The 17,330-nt window shown below is 42.1% G+C and overlaps 1 protein-coding gene across 2 annotated transcripts in view; it reads left to right on the top strand.

Annotated features, from left to right (window-relative positions):
- Positions 1-17,330, top strand: part of Ccr8 (chemokine (C-C motif) receptor 8) — a 44,223-nt gene that overhangs the window by 12,156 nt on the left and 14,737 nt on the right. The window contains exon 2 of one of the 2 annotated variants that reach the window (XM_005386554.2): positions 5,099-5,179. In XM_005386554.2, the coding sequence (XP_005386611.1) occupies positions 5,149-5,179 (31 nt within the window). In that variant the 5' untranslated portion in view covers positions 5,099-5,148. The other variant, XM_013515222.1, reaches the window with a different exon arrangement.

Here is a 17,330-nt window from a genome sequence, read left to right as displayed (position 1 = left end):
AGTAAAAGATATGAGCTTTCACATTGAAAATGTCAGATGAATAAAAGTGTACCAATAAAAAGAAGCTGGCTTCAAACTCACAGCAATCCTCCTGTCTCAGCCTCCTGAGGGCAGGGATTATAGCCCTATGCCACCAGGCCTGGCTCAGAAGTAAAACCCTTGAAAGCAATGGACAAGTAATACCTTTAAAATTATATTTCATCCTCAAGTCTCAGTGAGTGAACAACCAGGTGCAAGAGTAGAATACAGTGTTTTCAGATATGCAAGAACAGAATAAGACTACTCCCAGGTGACCTGTCATAGAAAGTGACTCCAGGGTACTTTCAGCAGAGAGGACACCAAGAAACAGCCGATACCAGGTCAGGGGCTCCTCTGAAGTTGTCCTTTACCCCTTTCCTGCGTCCCTTCACCCCATCCTAATCCTGCAGCTGTAAAGTCAGCCGGGTAATTAAGATACTAACAGCAAAATGAGTTTTCCTCAGGACCCAGCACATCTGCTGACCTCTGACACAGCCCCTACTTCCTCTAGCGCCACAGGAAATAGCCTTTGTGCTGTCTTCCACTCACACATGACAGGAGCATTAACTTGCAGGTGGGTAATGTGTCTGCCTCAGAAGCATACGGACTAGCTGGCTCCAGGAGGTCAAGGGCCGTCACGGAGTCTGGAGAAGAGCATGGGGCCTTGCGTGGCATGGTAATGAGGACCCCACCCAGGTGCTACATTTTGCTCCTCATGAAAGTGCTTCAGGCCCCTGAGCCACCTCACGATGGCGCTGTGAGACAAAAGGCCACTCTCTCCTCTTCGGGGCTGGCTTGGAGGAAACCAGACTCCTTCCACCAACTCCTGTCTCCCTGATCTTGGGTCAGGGGGCAGCAGAGACATTTGATCCCAGAAACAAGGTGAGGTCCGAGGAAGAGAAGCTCCAGCCCAGAAGGGGAAAGAAAGGAAATGCTAGCTGCTCCTCAAAGAGCAGGTCGGAGCAAGAGGAACTGCACTGGGTGAAGGCAGCCTGGGGAAGGAACCAAACTAGCAGGAGGCATTTGGAAAAATGACCGAAGTCTGATTGGGAAGGCTGATCTGACCTGGTGGATCCACAGAAATATAGGCGCAAGAAAGTCTAAGGACATAAAGGGAAGATACCTAATAGAGGAAAGACAAAAAGTGGTTTAGGAAGGGAAATATAATGAAACATCTGTGCTGTAATTATTTTGAGAGGTTGAAGGACAGGGAGAGGATAAGAGAACTAAATCCTCAGTCATCTCCAAAGGCAGCCAATAGAAAATAAAAGCTCTGAACTGAAAAATCATAGGTTAATCATATTACTTAGAAAATTTAATGGCAAATCCCCAGAGGAAAAACAAGTGAGCTAAAAATGATCTTTTTGGGAGTATGGGAGGGGTTGAAGCAAGGGACAGCTATATTTTGTTACCAGCTTTAAGCACTTTCTTACTTTTTTTTTTTTTTTTTTGTCTTTTTGAGACAGGATCTTGCTATGCAGTTCAGGCTGGCCTCGATCTCACTTTGTAGCCCAGGCTGGCCTCAAACTCGCAAAGATCCTCCAGCCTCAGCCCCTGAGTGCTAGGATTATAGGCATGGGCCACCACGCCGGGCTTTTTCACATATCTTTAAAAAAGTTAAAATTTAGTTAAATTTGGAAATCCCCTGAATACCACTTCTTCCCCACCCTACAAAAACCTTTACCTGTTTCATAGGTCAGATAGCCATTTTTATTTCTGTTCTGATGTTTATCTGGAAAGGAACTATTTCGGTGCTCTTGCTGAACCAGCTGACTCATACCTGAGACTCATTGCCCTCATGACGTGGAGCTTTCTAGATCTCGCTTGCTCCTGTGATTTGGAGGCTCTCTGCTCTAGGTTTTGAATTTCTCATCTCCTGGCTGTCATCAGGGGCTGAGGAGAATGTGCCTTCCACATGAGACAGTGGTGCTAGTGTTTGGGTAAGAGTATTGGGATGTTAATTAATTATAAAAGGGTGGTTAGGATGCAGCTTCTGGCATGCAGCGGGTCCCTGAGTATGTCTGGCAACAGAGCACTGTCACACCACCCACGTGCCGGGGCAGCTGGGTTTTAGTTGACTCTGCTATTTATTAGCTTCCTTGACCTGGGATAAGTTACTCAACAGAATAGAGACGATAAGGATGACCTCTCCTTCTTAGAGTTTTGGGGAGGATTAAGCTGGACAGTGTAAGTGATACTGTATGTAATGTGGCTACCTGGAATGATCGACACATTGGTTATGCTCGGTATTGCTTTTAAGAATAATGTCAATCCTACGTAAACCACCGGCACTGCATATACAGTTTGAATAAGTGGTACCAAAGGTAATATAACACCAACAAAATAATTCCTGGGGTTGGCTACAGGCACTGGAGTTCAGCTCTGGGCCTAGTTACTTAGTTTCTACATGATTTAAGAGCTGGATCCAAAAAAAGTCAGGTGGTCAGTGAGTTAATGGGTGAGGTTTAGGTGGGGTTCACTTTGTTGCCCGTGGAGGTCTAATTGTTCCAGTATCATTTGTGAAAAAGTTCATTCTTCCTACATGGATTACTTTTGTGCTTTAGAAATAAATCCATGGGGTGCAATGGCTCATACTTATAATCCCAGCCCTTGGGAGGCAACCAACCCTCTTGGTAGTTTGTACTTTCATGTTTATTGAATTCAATGTGTTAATTTTTTCCTGCAGGAAAGAAAAAGTAATTTTCTTTCTGCCCTTCATAGTTTTAAAATTTTTCTTTTTATTAGTATGTGTTTGCAGTACATAATGATTACATTCATCACAGGGAGTTGGTACACGTATGTAACACATCTTGATTCTTTTTACGTCCTGCCCTTCACAGTTCCTTTTTTTAAAAATTTTTTTACATTAGATTTTATTGGTACATTTTAGATATAATGAACATATTCATCACGGAGAAATTGCACCTGTACATGACGTAACTTGTTCCCCCTCATTCTCCTACCCTCCCTTCAAACCCTCTTCCCCTCCCCATTTACAAAGCTTTGTTTCCATATTTTCATTCTTTTCTCATTTTTTCTTACTTTTCCCTCCTTTCCTTTTCCCCTCCTCTCTCTCTTATTCCCCTCTGCATTTGAACATTTTCAAAATATATTTTGGTCTTTATTTGCACTTTTGGCCTCTCATGCCAGAGTAGTCACACATGTGGGTCTGATTTAATGTCACTTAAGTGTACAGACTCAAGGTCAGGACGCAAGACCATAGTTCTGCATTGGACTGATGGAGGATTTAGTAGTTGCCCTAACTGCATTTTAATCTCTCTAATCTCTTCTCCCTCTGAGTTCTTCGGGTTTATTTCAAGTTCCAGGAATATCCAGCCTTGCAGGCTTAAAACCTATCTCAGAATCAAGACTGCTTTAGTTGGAGCCCAGTTGTCTCACTACAGAAACCAAATTATTACTGCAAGCCGTAACACCCACAGCAGGACCTCACTGAATCAGATTTGAGATACTAATCAACAAGCCCACAGTTTGACCCAGACCGCTTGACCGGCCTACCTCTTGCCCCAGTTCTAATCCCTCCTTTACAACGGTGATGCTCTTGTCAGTACTCCAACGACAGGCGTAAGGCACTGGGCCCTCATTTCTTTCCTTTGAGGCCACACAGAATAAATTCCTTTCTTACCGCACCACCATCTTTCTGACTGCACTCTCAAGGTGAAGGGTGGCTAAATCTAGTGTGTAGGGATCCCCGGAGTCAGGCACCCCTGTAACAAAGGGAAAACGGACTGAAGTTTAAGAGGCTGTATATCACACATTTACATAGGAGATACTCAGAAGGGGGTAAATCTCACAGAGGTAGCTTTGAGTTCATGGGTAAATATCATCTTCAACTGATGAGGAAATAAGGTGCTGGGAGGCCAGTATCAGAGCGGGTGCCAGGAAAAGCAGGGTAAATGAACCTAGGATTTGTCATGCAAATTAGAATTGGCACCTCCTGACTTGATAAGAATTTCTAGTGATTATAGTCATCTCTTCCTTCCAGGTATAGAGAAGACACAAATGGCCATTTCCTCTATGGATAGAAAGTTCTTGTACAAAAGGGCAACTTCTGTTGTCATCATCCACCCCCCAGGTCCCACTGACACTGCCTGGCTGGGAGACGTCACAGTGCCCAGTACCGGCTCCCTTGTGGTTGCCATTGACATCATTACTGACAAGTGACAGCGAAGGTCCTGACTGTAACTGAGCCTTCTCTGATGCCGCTCTGTCTGTGTCGGGGAGATTGGGTGCTCTTACCGCCCCATACGACTTTTGCTGACCATAATATTTTTCCGTGAGGTTTGGCCAGAATAAAGAGGTTATCATCTAAAATTTTATGTCTGGCTGTCCTGCACTTTCCCTGGTCAATGGCTGGAAAGAGCTGCAGTGGCTGCTTCTCTCACTGCTAGAGCGTTCCCCAGGCTCCGGGTGACTGCCTGGTCTGCTTTCTTCACGCTGCCTTTCACGTCACCTGTCCAGGAGTCCTCACTGTGTAGGAGGAATAGGGAGAGCACATGGACCCCATCATCCTAGGAATGGAAGCGCAGGCCACTTTACTTAACTCATTCATAATAACAGGAAGAAGATTCTAGTGAAGGTGATGTGTGCTCAGGAAGCAGCGGTGCTTGCCCTGTGCCTGGCAGCCTGAGATGGCTATGAACTCGTTTCACTGGCGAGGCACATGCATACCCTTTGCCAAGGTCTCAGAGGGAGCAAGTGGCAGAGCCATGGTTCAGGCTCAGGTCTGGAGCATCCAAAGCCAGCATTCTTTGTTTGTTTATTTCACAAGTTGCTATTTTTAGCACCTGTTAGTAATATAGAAGAGTGATGTTTGTTTGCGCAGTTGATACATGTATATAACGTATCTTGGTCATTTGCAATCTCCCTTTCCCTTTCTTCCCTCCTCCCCAAACCCCTGACCTCATCTCCAGGCATCTACCTTCCATTTTCTTATAGTCCCTTATTTATTTATTTTTATTTTAGGCCCCCTCGATTTAAAAATATGATATTTAATCTCCTAAGTCTGGCAAAGTCAACATTCTTCATTCCCACCTAATTTTACCCGCTTGTGTCTCTCCAGTGGCTCATTTCCAGAGAAACCTGTATCCTCCCTGAACTGTCCTCCACCACATGCATCACAGAGAAACAGTTCGAAACAGAGGTGAGAGAGAAACGTGCTGTGCTCACACTGCCTCATTAGAAGTCCTGCCTATTATTTGCCGTGTGACCTTAGGCAAGATACCGGGCCTCCTTGTCCCTCACTTTCTGCTCTTTCAAAATGGGAATAATAAAGGACTTACTTCATTCAGCTGCCACAAAAGTTAAGCAAGTTGTGATTTGTAGGGTACACGGAAGAATGCCCGGCACAGTGAGTATCAATTCCGTCCTTGTTATTATGCTCTCTGCACCACTACACAAACAGTTCTTCCTGGAAAGGTCTTTCTCCACTGCCAACAATGGTCAAGATAACTCCCACGTCTCTCTTGCGGCACTGAGTAGCCCAGCCCACTACCTCTGCCCAGAGACACGCGTGTTCCCTTGGAGAATGCGAATGTGCAACGTGCTGGGCAGCAGGCTGGGCAGCTCAGAAAGTCATCGCAGTTTTGAGCTGTTAGGGAAGAAGACAGTTCTCACAAGAGCCCTAGGAAGTCAATCCATTATTATTTCCACTTTAAAAGTGAGGAATGCAGAGCATGGTGGCACACGCCTGTAATCCCAGCACTTGGGAGGCTGAGGTAAGAGGATCGTTGTGAGTTCGAGACCAGCCTGGTCTACAAAGTGAGCTCGAGGCTGGCCTGAACTGCATAGCGAGACCTTGTCTCAAAAAAAAAAGTGAGGAATATATTGAGATCCTGTTTTAAAAAGCCAGAATGAAATACTGTTTGGGGGCTGAGCAACTTGGGGGAGGCAGATGTCACTTACTGAGCAGCAAATCCCAGGGTGAGGATTTGATTTTCAGAATGTGAATCTGAAGCTATAGTTGGGATACATTACATTTGAGACCCCTCAAGTGGAGGTTTTGAGTAGGTAGCTGCATGTACAAAGCAAGTGAAGTAAAGGGATTGGATTAGAGATGTAAGTGTGGGCATCACCAGCCTGTTGATGATACGGAAGCTGAGTGGATGTATCACTGAAGCCAACAGAGGGAGGGGAAGAGGTCTGAAGCCCTAGGCCGCGTTTTTTTGGTACAGACTGAAATTGGATAAAGGGAAGCAGTGTGCGAAACTATTTCTGCCATGGATTCAACTTGCTCACCAAAATCAGATGTGATGGCAACAGCTGGGAATGTGGACAGAGGATGGGGTGTGAGGTGCCAATTTGACCAGAGACGTGCGGCAGAATCACCAGGCAGCGCAGACAGTCTGCATGAGGTTTGCTGTCAGGGTGCGGCCAGGCAGGAGAGCTGTGTGTCTCAACTAGGGGTTGTGTGGGCGCAGACTGCAGCAGGCGGAACGTGTGTTTAGGGGAGTTTAGGTTTGGGTAGGTGAGGAGGAGAGAGAGCTGGCAGGAAGTGTGGGCTTTTCCTGAACCAATGTGTCCTTGCTGCTCTGCCCATTTCTTGGTCCTGTTTTCTTCGTTCATTTTTCTGTCTCTTTGCTCTTTTTTCATCTCTCCACTGTGTCCTCTGTATTCACCCCTCTGGAGCTCAGCCTTTCTCCTCTTTTTCCCCTTCCGCCTCCTCCTCTTTCAGTTTCTCATCCTTCCTACAAGACAGTTCAGCCAGAAAAATGAGCTAGCACTTCAAAAGCACAGTCACAGTAGCCCTCTCTGTTTGACAGTAGTTCTTACCTGCACACCTCAGCCCGAGTTGATTGTTTTGGAATGCAGGCTCGCTGAAGTCAAAGGGATTTAATACTTGCGTCACAAAGCAATCCACTTCTCTGAGCAGGCTGAAACACGCAGTGCTCAGCACCCTTCCCCATCTGCACGCTGTACCTCATGACAGCTTGTAAGATGCTTCCTGATAAGAGAACTGTCCACGCTAACCACCATCCAGCCGCAGAAACTCTGTTCTACTGTAGAGGATAGGACAGACCCCGGTGACTGGATTGTGGTTGCTTTGAACTGTCTGTGCAAAGGAAGGCAGGAAAGGTGCGCATGTGAATTCTTTGCACAAGACACAGCTGCACATCTGTGATGCAGAGTCTGTGTAAGCAGACTGCTGGAACATTGGTTGATATTTGGATGAAGCCTGCACAATTCTGGAGGCCAAAAGTTCACAGTGTGAAGGATCTAGGGGGAATTTGTCTCTGGCTTCTCTCTTACCTGCTGGCGTTGTTGTCACTTCGTGGCATCCAGTGGCTTGTAAATCTCCTTTTGTGTCTGTATCTCTTGTCTCTTCTTAAAGAACATCGGTCACATTGGACAAAGGGCCACCCTACTCTGCTATGACCTCATTCTAGCCAATCATATCCATAATGGCCCTATTTTATTTATTTATTGGACTGGGAATTGAACTCAGGACCTTGTGCTTACCAGGGAGGCACTTATGCCACTGAGCTATATCCCTGGCCCCCTACTTTAAAATAAGGTTATCTATGGCCATACCACCCTGAACGTGCCTGATCTTGTCTAAAATAAGGCCACACCTTGAGATTACAAGAGGAAGGCTGAATTTGGGAGACGTACTATCCAACTCGGTGTACTTTTTTACCTAAGGACAGAAAGTTTCCTAAGGCATATGTTAAAAATACCTTGCCCAAATACCTTGCAAAATGATCCTTAAATGGGCACCTTGAGCTACATCTAGTCTCTTCCAGCACCTCCTCAGACAGAATAGAGTGATCGAAAAAATGGAGAACATGGAGCCTGGTAGACCTGAGACCTAAGTTCCACTGAGCCTTGTGACTTTGGTTAAATTGCTCAAACTCGTTCGGAATGCATGGCCTGGAGGAGACAATTATATATCTATTGGACACTTTCTTTTGGATAAGACATCATATAAGAGCCATTAAAGTTGTTATGTGATTAACAGAAGTATCATCTTCATGAAGCTGTGAGGATAAACTAGTTGACAGATAGTTATGCTTAGTACATTTGAGGTGTGAACAAATACTGGTTCTCTTTTTTCCATTACTCCCCACACCAGTTGCTGGCAACTTCTTATACCCCTGTCCACACTGCCTCCCCGTCCTCCTAAGCAGAACTCTGCCCCCACCAGGGTAGTGGCCCATGCACCCTTGCTGGGCAGCCTGGCCCAGAGGGCTTGAGAGTCTGTCCTACAGGATCTCCTGTGTGACTCCGGCAAGTTACTTACACACATTCCACCTGGGGCATGAGCAGAATCTGAGAGCAACATGCCAGTATAGGGAGTGTTGCTCCAGGGCCTGGAAGGTGGAAAGGCTCCTGGGTGCTGGCTCATGTGACTGTGGGGCACCCTGTCCTGAACTCAAGACCCAAATGGCCCTGAATACACCTGCTCCTGCATGTACCCCCACCCTCCTGCATGCATCCCCCACCCGAGGAGTTCCCTGCTCACCCCTCTGTCCTTACTCACCCTTGAATTTCCTGTTTCCGCCTGGAGATGGACTCTCCAAGCCACCCAAGCTCACCTACTCCTGTGTGTATCCTACAAGGCCCTGCATGGTCCTGCCCCAGTTTTTGCTGCGATGTGGTTCCAGACAGCCTGTGGGGATGTTGGAACTTAGTCAGCTTCTTGTCTCTAAATAAAAATATAAAAATTTCACATTAAAATTTTAAAGAATTTTAAATTTATATTTTAAAGAAAAAAAATGACAACAAAAGAGCCCTTGGGTTTGGAGAGTGAGGATGTGTGTAGGTGTCAGTGTGTTTCCTTTATCTCTTGCAGGACTTCCTGTCTCTGCAGATTCTTTCCCACTCTGTTAACTCTGGAAGTCAGTGGGCATCTTGCAAATATTTCAGCTACCACAGTACATCCTTGTTTTGCAGAGTAAATGGAAACAGTAACCTTAGCATGTACGAATATCTGATAGCTAAGGGCCAAGTAGGTGTTAGCTACCCCGCCATACTCAGCCTTAAACATAAATAATTTTGTAACAGAATTATTGACTAAAATACTACCAGAAGCATCTTAAAACTCAAAGGACCTGGCAGTGCTCTATATTCCTTTAGAGAGCCTGTTTTAGAATCATTAAACCTTAGTAACCTTTACCATCTCTTACCAATTTAGCCAATATGCCACCATCTTTAGCAAACCTGAAAAAAGTTTGAAGAAAGTAAAGCACATGTAATAGGTTGAAATGGGCCACACTTTCTAATTCAAGGATATTTTTTATATAAGCTTTTGTGAAATTCTAAGAGTCAAAGGAGGATTTAGTAGTAAATTAAGACTGAAAAGCCATGAAACATACACATACCACACATTACCCTTCTCAAGTATTTTCAAACTAAAAAATTTTTATAGTTTATTTAACCAGTATCTATACGATGAGATAAGTCATAACAAGGTAAAACATACTGGAACATGTGCTTGGATAATCAAGTGTAGCTTAACCAAAGTACTTGATTTATATCTGAAGTGTTGATATAATCTCACCATTTTGAACTACGACTAGTCTAAAGCCTAATTAATTTAGCAACCACAATTTCATTAATCAAAACGTTGATTATGATTTCATTAATCAAAACATAGTATAGGAGATAGAAATTTCTTAAGGCATTATAGAGGTAGCATCATAAAGGAAAGAAAGCAAACATAAATTATTTTACCTTTGGCATAATGAATTGACCAGAATAGATTTTACAAAGAGAACTTCAGTTAAAAATCCTGAAACCAACCATGTATGGTGGCTCTTGACAGTAATCCCAGCACTTGGGCACCTGAGGCAGGAGGGTCGCTGCAAATCTGAGGCCAGCCTGGAGTTTATAGCAAGATCTTGCCTTAAAAAAATCCCAAAACTAGATGAGCTACTTATGAACAGTTAGAGTGAACAAGCCTGTCTATGTGGCAAAGTAGTGGGAGGATTTTCGAGTAGAAGTGAAACACGCCAGTTAGGCTGGTTATCTAGATTAGAACCTTTGTTCAACTTTCAATTTATCTTCAGAGGTCATAACCCTAATGCAAATGTAATCATTCTGTAAAGAGGGACAAGCAGCAACCTTACGTATAAAGGGTGAGTAAATGTCCACAGCTGGCTTAAACACACTCATTAGTTAAGCTCAATCATTTCCATAACAACTCTAACAATTTATATAACCTCCTACTATTTCATTGGATTCATCTATTTATTCAAGAAGTGGTACTGGTATAGGAGAAGTAAGTACCAATCTGCTAGATGTCAGGTATGCAGAGTTCATGTTCCCCAGAAGCAAAGAATGACTTCTGAGGAACAATGGAGGCTAAGAGTAGGAAAAATGTATTGAGACAGATAACACATGAGGGACAGGACCCAAAACTGGTTTGCCGAGGAGCTCACTTCTCAAAGGAAGTTTTATAGAGCAAAATCATGAGGCAGACACAATGTGGGACAAAACTAGATCAATCAAAAAGATTACAAATATAACCACTATGTTATCTACGTTGATCCAATGGAGAGGCAGGTCACACAGCAAGTATACATGGAAAGAACAAAGATCTTTTCAGGAAGGAATGAATCAGGAGGTCCTGGTCACCCACCTGGGTGACTGATGTCTATCTAGACTTTATTGGACCGGGCGATACCAACTATAGTATAGTCTTCAAGTTATTGCTTCTCCCTTGGTGAGGCATGCAGGCCTGGTCATGCTGTCTTGAAGTCTGGCCTTAGATAGATGCACCTCTAGCCACAGTTGTGCTGTGTTCTCAACTTCTGCATTGACTTCCCTGAGGGCCCAGCCCCGTATGACCGCCTATTCATTTCCACCTAATTTAGGTGCCTATAATAGTACTGTAAATATAAATAACAAGAAATAGTTTTTAACTGTATCAATTTATATCAAATTGGATGCCCATTAAGAGTTAACAAATAAAACAATTTGCTTGAGTAAACTTTTATTAAATTTTTTAACCCAACACAGGAATACATTCAAGGAACCTAGCAAACAAAAACCTTATCTGTTTATCAAAAACATCACCTCTAGCATTTTTAGTGTTAGAGGCACAACCCATAGCAGTTTTGCAAGCTGCAAACACTAGTAAAACAATTGCTGTTATGTAAATAAGTAAAGAGTTTATGTAGAATTGTTAGGGTCCCTAGGATATTGATAAGATTATGCACCTAAACATAATGCAGATATTAAGTGAAATTGATATACACTAGTATACTAACACTAATATCTTAAAATGATGTAATGTAGGTTATAATATTTTGCAAGTAGAGTGAAGGGAATGTTAACACTTTTCAGATACAATTAAATGAATCCAGATAATTTGTTTTCAACAAGTTACCATATTCAATCTGTTCTAATCCTGTTTTTAATTCATTCATAGGTTGAAAAGTAAATAAAGATTAAGAACACTGCCATAGGTAGTATTTCAGCTTCAGATTTTTTTATTTGGGGACAGTTGTGTGAGGTAGAAGAAGGGAAATTTCTCAAACAGTAGGACAATAATAGTTCCTGGAGGATATTTTATAGAAAATGGTACATGGGCTGCTCCTACAGCATCACAACTGCACTTGAATAAGCTTTATGTTTTCTATGTGTGCAGTTATGCTATTCAGGATTGCTTAGTGAAAAGTAGAATAGCTAAGGTAGTGTTAATAATTAAGATTAGTATTAGATTTACAGTTCTTTTTCAGGTTTCACTGAAACTACTTAATTGAAAGTCAATTGTACCTATTAGTACTAAAAAAATAAGGTCCTCATCAATAGACAGAAACATGTCATGCTGCATCAATGACATTTCAGTATCAAATGGTGCTTTCAAAGCCAAAATAGCACTTGGATATGAAGTGAAATTGTAACTGGCTATGCTGAAACAGAGTCAAAAGGAAAGGAAAATGATAAAATATACTTACTCATAGATAACATGATCCTAAAATATTCCACCATAATACTCTTAGAAGTAATAAATAAAGTCAGCAAAAGAATACAAAATAAAAAATATAAAAACCAGTACCATTCCTGTACACCAAAAATAAACCCATCAAGAAAGAGATCACAAAAACAATTCCATTTATGGTGTTACCAGCTTTTAGCTGTTGGAGTCTTCTTTTAGAGGTGATTTTTAGGTTCTTTTTGTGCCAAACAAAGAATTAGCTAAAATAAGTGTGAATGGTGACAAAGTTTCACATTTTTTTTGTTGTTGTTGTTGCTTTTCCGGTACCGTGAATTGAACTCATGACCTCACTCTTGCCAGGCAGGTGCTGTGCCGCTAAGCTAAATCCCCAGCCCCAAAGTTTCACATTTATTAAAGGTAGGGAAAAAAAGGCTTTACAGAAGGAGTTTGGGCCAAGTAAAAGTAGGGAAAAAGTACACCTTGCAGTGTAAGGTGGCCTATTGTGAAAAGATATGGTAGCAAGTGCTTAATGGCAAGTATCCGTTTTTTATATTTTGTATGCTGTTCAGCATCATGTACTAATTTTACTGGAAGGCACTGCTCATTTATCAAGTTAAAATTTATTATAAATGTTTGCTTTTCTTGCAGAATAAGTTACTTATAATCCAAAGTTTTACTGTACTTTGCATTAGAAGCATAAGAAAAATTCCTTGCTGGCTCCACCTTGCAAACATGAAAGACTTTGCCTTGAGAAGACAGTCCCAGAGACCCCAGCTCACTGAAGGCCAATTAGGAAAGAGTTTCCTGGAGTTTAGCCATCCAAACACTCAGAATTCTCTGCAGCCATGATGCAAGAGGGCTTGGCTACTGCTCAAGCTGGTGAAAGATACTGGTACCACCATGCTGGTTTTTCAGGTCTGCAAAATGCAAGACTTGTCTGGTGAGGAAGGCTTCCTCCCCAATTTAAGAAGGAGGCCTGGGATGCCAGGCAGTGTGCCTCAGAGGAGGCAATGCATGAAGCTGTGAGAGTGAAGCCAAAAGTGCAGGGGTATCCCCAGAAAATCTGAGAATCCAGGAACATGAGACATCTGCTGATGAAGGCTTCAGGAAGTGAGCAAAGCCTGTCTAAGAGAGGCTGTTGGGTGTGTGGCAGGCAGTGCCATAGAGGCAGAGCTACTCAAGCCATTTGGAGTTACTATCTTGGCACAGCTTCCCCTGAGTGCTGGACATGGAGCTACAGGATTTAATGTTTGCTCTGCTGGGTTTCAGTCTTGCTTTGGTCTGATTTCTATCCGTTCCCCTATTCCTCCCTTCTGGAACAGAAATATTTACCCTGTCCCATTGCACATTGGAAGTGTTTCATTTTCTTTTTGATTTTACAAGGGCTCACAGCTAAGCTTGCTTTGAGTCTCAGAGGAGACCTTGGGCTTGAACTTTTCTGCAGTGCTGGAACTGTTAAGACTCTTAAAAATAGACTAATTGCATTTTGTGTAAAAGGATACATGATTCTTTTGGGGGCTAGGGCAGAATGCTATGGTTTATATCTAGAGATCCCGCAGGAGCCTCCTGCACTCCTAGGTGGGGCCTTTGGAAGAGCAATGGACCATAGGTGTGTTATAGCTGACTTGCTGTGAGGAGGAGGCATATGGTGGGATGAGGCAGTCTGTGGGGGCATGAGCTAGAAGGGCATGAGCTCCCTTTTCAGCTCCTCCCTTTCTCTGTTGCCTTCTCTCTCTGCCATTATGTGAGCAGCTTTTCTCTGCCCAGGCCTTTACGCCAAACTGCCAACCATGCAAGGACCAAAAGTACAGAAACTTGAGCCAAAATAAAACTCTGCTCCTTTACATTGTGGGTGTCAGGTATTTTGTCCCAGTGATGAAGAAACTAATGAAGACACCATACTATATTTAGTCTTTTGTGAGTGACTTATTTCACTTAGCATTATGGTCTCAAGATCCATCTATTTTCCTTCAAAATTCAAAGTTATCCTTTATGGCTGGTAGTACTCCATTGTGTATAGATACCACATTTTCTCTATCAATCAGTTTATGCGGATATAGGCCACTTCCTTAACTTAGCTGTTGTGAGTTGTGCTGCTATAAACATGGGTATGTATGTATCACTGCAGTAGGATGATTTTAGCTCCTCTGGGAAGATACCTGGGAGAGGTACAGTGGGCCAAGTAGAATTTCTATTTTTAGCTTCCTGGTGAATCTGTATTGATTTCCAAAGTGGTTATACTAGTTTACATTCTCAGAAACAATATATAAAGGTTCCTTTTTACCCTCAACTGCATTAGCATTTGTTGTTGTTTGAGCCCTTGATACTGGTCATTCTTATTGGAGTAAGGTGAAATCTCAGTGTTATTTTAATATGCACATCTCTAATGCTTAAAAATGCTAAGCATTTTTCATGTATTCACTGGCATTTCTTCTGTGAAATGTCTTCATTTCAATTGCCCATTTTGTGATTGAGTCTTTTATTTTTGGCAGTTTATTTTTTAAATTCTTTATTCTAGATATTAATCTCCTATCTGAAGAGTAGCTGGTTAAAAATCTTGCCCGTTCTATAGATTATCTCTTCACTCTGTTGTTTCTTTCATCATGTAGAAGTTTTAAAATGCAATATAATCCCATTTGTTATTGGTATTATTTCTTTGTAATTGGGGTTTTGTTCAGGTAGTCTTTGCCTATGCCCATGACTTCAAGTTTTATGAAAGAGTTTCTTTTTTTATTGAAACAGTTTCTTCTTCTAGTAAATTTTTGATCCATTTTGATTTGATTTTAATACAGCCTGAGATATGTAGATCAAGATTCATTCTTGTGCATGTGGATAACCAGTTTTTCCTGTACATTTCCTTCTTGTTAAAGAGGTAACCTTTACTTTAATGCATATTATTGATCCCTTTAAAAATTCAGTTGGCCAAATGTGCTTGAGAATTTTCTGCATCCTCTATTCTATTCTGTTGGTCAATATGTCTGTTTTTGCACCAGTGCCATACTGTTTTTACTGCTGTGGCTTTGTAGAATAACTTGAAGTATAGGGTTGTAATGCTTCCTGCCTTGCTCTTGTTTGCCAGGATTGCTGTGGCTATTCTGGGTTTCTCCTGTTTCCATATAGATTTTAAAATTACTTTTTCTAGTTCCATAGAAAAAGCTGATAGTATTTTGGTGGAGGCCACATTAAATGTATATATAATTTTGCATCGTATAGCCATTTTGATGATGCTAGTTCTGTATATCCAGGAACAGGATATATATTTTCATTTTATTTTTTCTCCTTTTTTCATTTTGTTTGTTTTTTGAGACAGGGTCTTACTTTGTAATCAGGCTAGCCTTGAACTCACTACATAGTCCAGGTTAGCCTCAAACTCATGGCGATCCTCCTGCCTCAGCCTCTTGAGTGCTGGGGTTACAGGCGTGTACCATATATCCATCTCCATTTTCCAATGTCTTTCTCAATCTCTCTCTTTTTTTTTTCAGAACAATATAGTTTTTGTTATAGAAGTCTTTCACTTCCTTGGTTAGGTTAATTCTGAAGTATTTAATTTTTGCAGCTATTGTGAATGGGTTATTTTTCTGATTTCTTTCTCAGTGGGTTCATTCTTGGTGTATAGGAACACTCTTGCTTTTTGTGTATTTATTTTATATCCTGCTACTTTGCTGAACTTGTTCATTAGTTCTGAGAGTGGAGTTTTAGATTTTGTTTTTTGAAGGATCACGTATCTTCAAATAAGGATCTTTTGACTTCTTCCTTTCCTATTTGAATCCCTTTTATTTCCTCCTCTTGCCTAATTTCTCTGGCTAAAGTTTCAAATACTACATTGAACAGAAGTTATAAGAGTGGACACCTTTGTCTTGTGACTTAGTTATTTTTCTCATTGCTGAGACAAAACACTCACCACCTACAAGTTAAGGGAGGAAAGGTTTGTTTAGCTCACATTTTGTGGAGGTTTTAGTCCATATTCCGGCTTCCACTCAGAGTGGCACATGGCAGAGGGGCAACCATTCATGGTGGCAGAAAACAGCAAAAGCAACAAGCAAGTGACAAGACTTTCTGTCTCTTACATTGTATGCAAGCTACCCACCTTAGGGCAGGTATAGCACTCACACCCTTAGTCCCCACAAACTCTGGATTCAGCTACATCTGAAAAGCCCACCCTCCATGACTGCATGAGGCTTTGTCGGGGGACCATCCAGATACAAACCATAACATCTTGTTTCTGATTTTAGTGGGAAAGCTTTCTATCTCCCTCACACTCCATTTAGGGTAATGTTGGCAGCGGGTTTGCCATAAATCGCTTTCATCATTTTAAGGTATGTTCCTTCTGTATCAATGTTTTTATCATGAATGGATGTTGGATTTTATCAAAGGCCATTTCTGTATCTATTGAGATGATCATGTGATATTTGTCTTTACTTCTGTGATGGAGACCACTACCAAGAAGCCTTAGGCAGGACTTAAATTAAACCATGGGCTTTTCATGTTTACTTGTGAGTCTGTCCAAGGCCTAGGCTGCCTATCTGGAAATGGGCAGCAGACTCAGTAAGTGAACTTTTGTGAGTCACTAATCCCTACTGAGGCCTGTAGTGGTGGTGAAGCTTTGAAGCCTCAAAGGCTAAGACAACATCAGAGCTAAGGACACCTGGATCCAACCTCAACTAGATAAAGACTGTAGCCTCAGACATCTCACTCCTGGGTGGATTAACTTAATACCTTACTAGGAGAAGTCCTTGAGCGGCTCCACCCTTCCTGAGTATTCCCTTCCCTCCTTTTGATAACAAAATAAATATGGGGGGCTGGGGATTTAGCTCAGCGGCAAAGCGCCTGCCTGGCAAGCGCAAGGTCATGAGTTCAGTTCCAGGTACCAGAGAAAAACCAAAAATAAATAAACAAATAAATAAATAAATATGGGCCACCCAGAGAAGGCCTTGGTCTTAGCCCCAAAAGAATCTTGAATTCTGTGAGAGGGATTTGATCCTCTGGAGTCCTGAAATCATTCCATTTGCCTGTTTTTATTTAGCCTTTGCCATACACTCGTTTGGGAGATTGTGGACCTCATCAGTCCGAAATAACTGAAGGATATTATTAATCTTATACTTCTGTTTATATGGTATATTACATTTATTGTTAAAATATCCTTGCCTCCCAGGGATGAAACTGACTTGGTCATTGATGTGGTTTGGGGGATAGTGCAAGGAGAACAATATAATACAGGACACATATTTTATAACATTTATAATAGTCACCCAAAGAATCATATACAAAGAGAGTGCAGAAAATCTGTCCACACACTATAGACCAAGAATCCAGTTGAAGGCCTGGATCCCATGATAATGTCCTGCATGAGTCCAGCTGAAGGCCTAGAGCCCATAACAGTGCCTCCCACAAATCCAACTGGAGGCCCAGAGCC

The sequence above is a fragment of the Chinchilla lanigera genome, unplaced genomic scaffold, assembly GCF_000276665.1.
Source record: "Chinchilla lanigera isolate Chin_1 unplaced genomic scaffold, ChiLan1.0 scaffold00026, whole genome shotgun sequence".
Classification (NCBI taxonomy): domain Eukaryota; kingdom Metazoa; phylum Chordata; class Mammalia; order Rodentia; family Chinchillidae; genus Chinchilla; species Chinchilla lanigera.
Note: the sequence above shows the minus strand (reverse complement) of the source record. Positions and strands in the feature narration are given on the sequence as shown.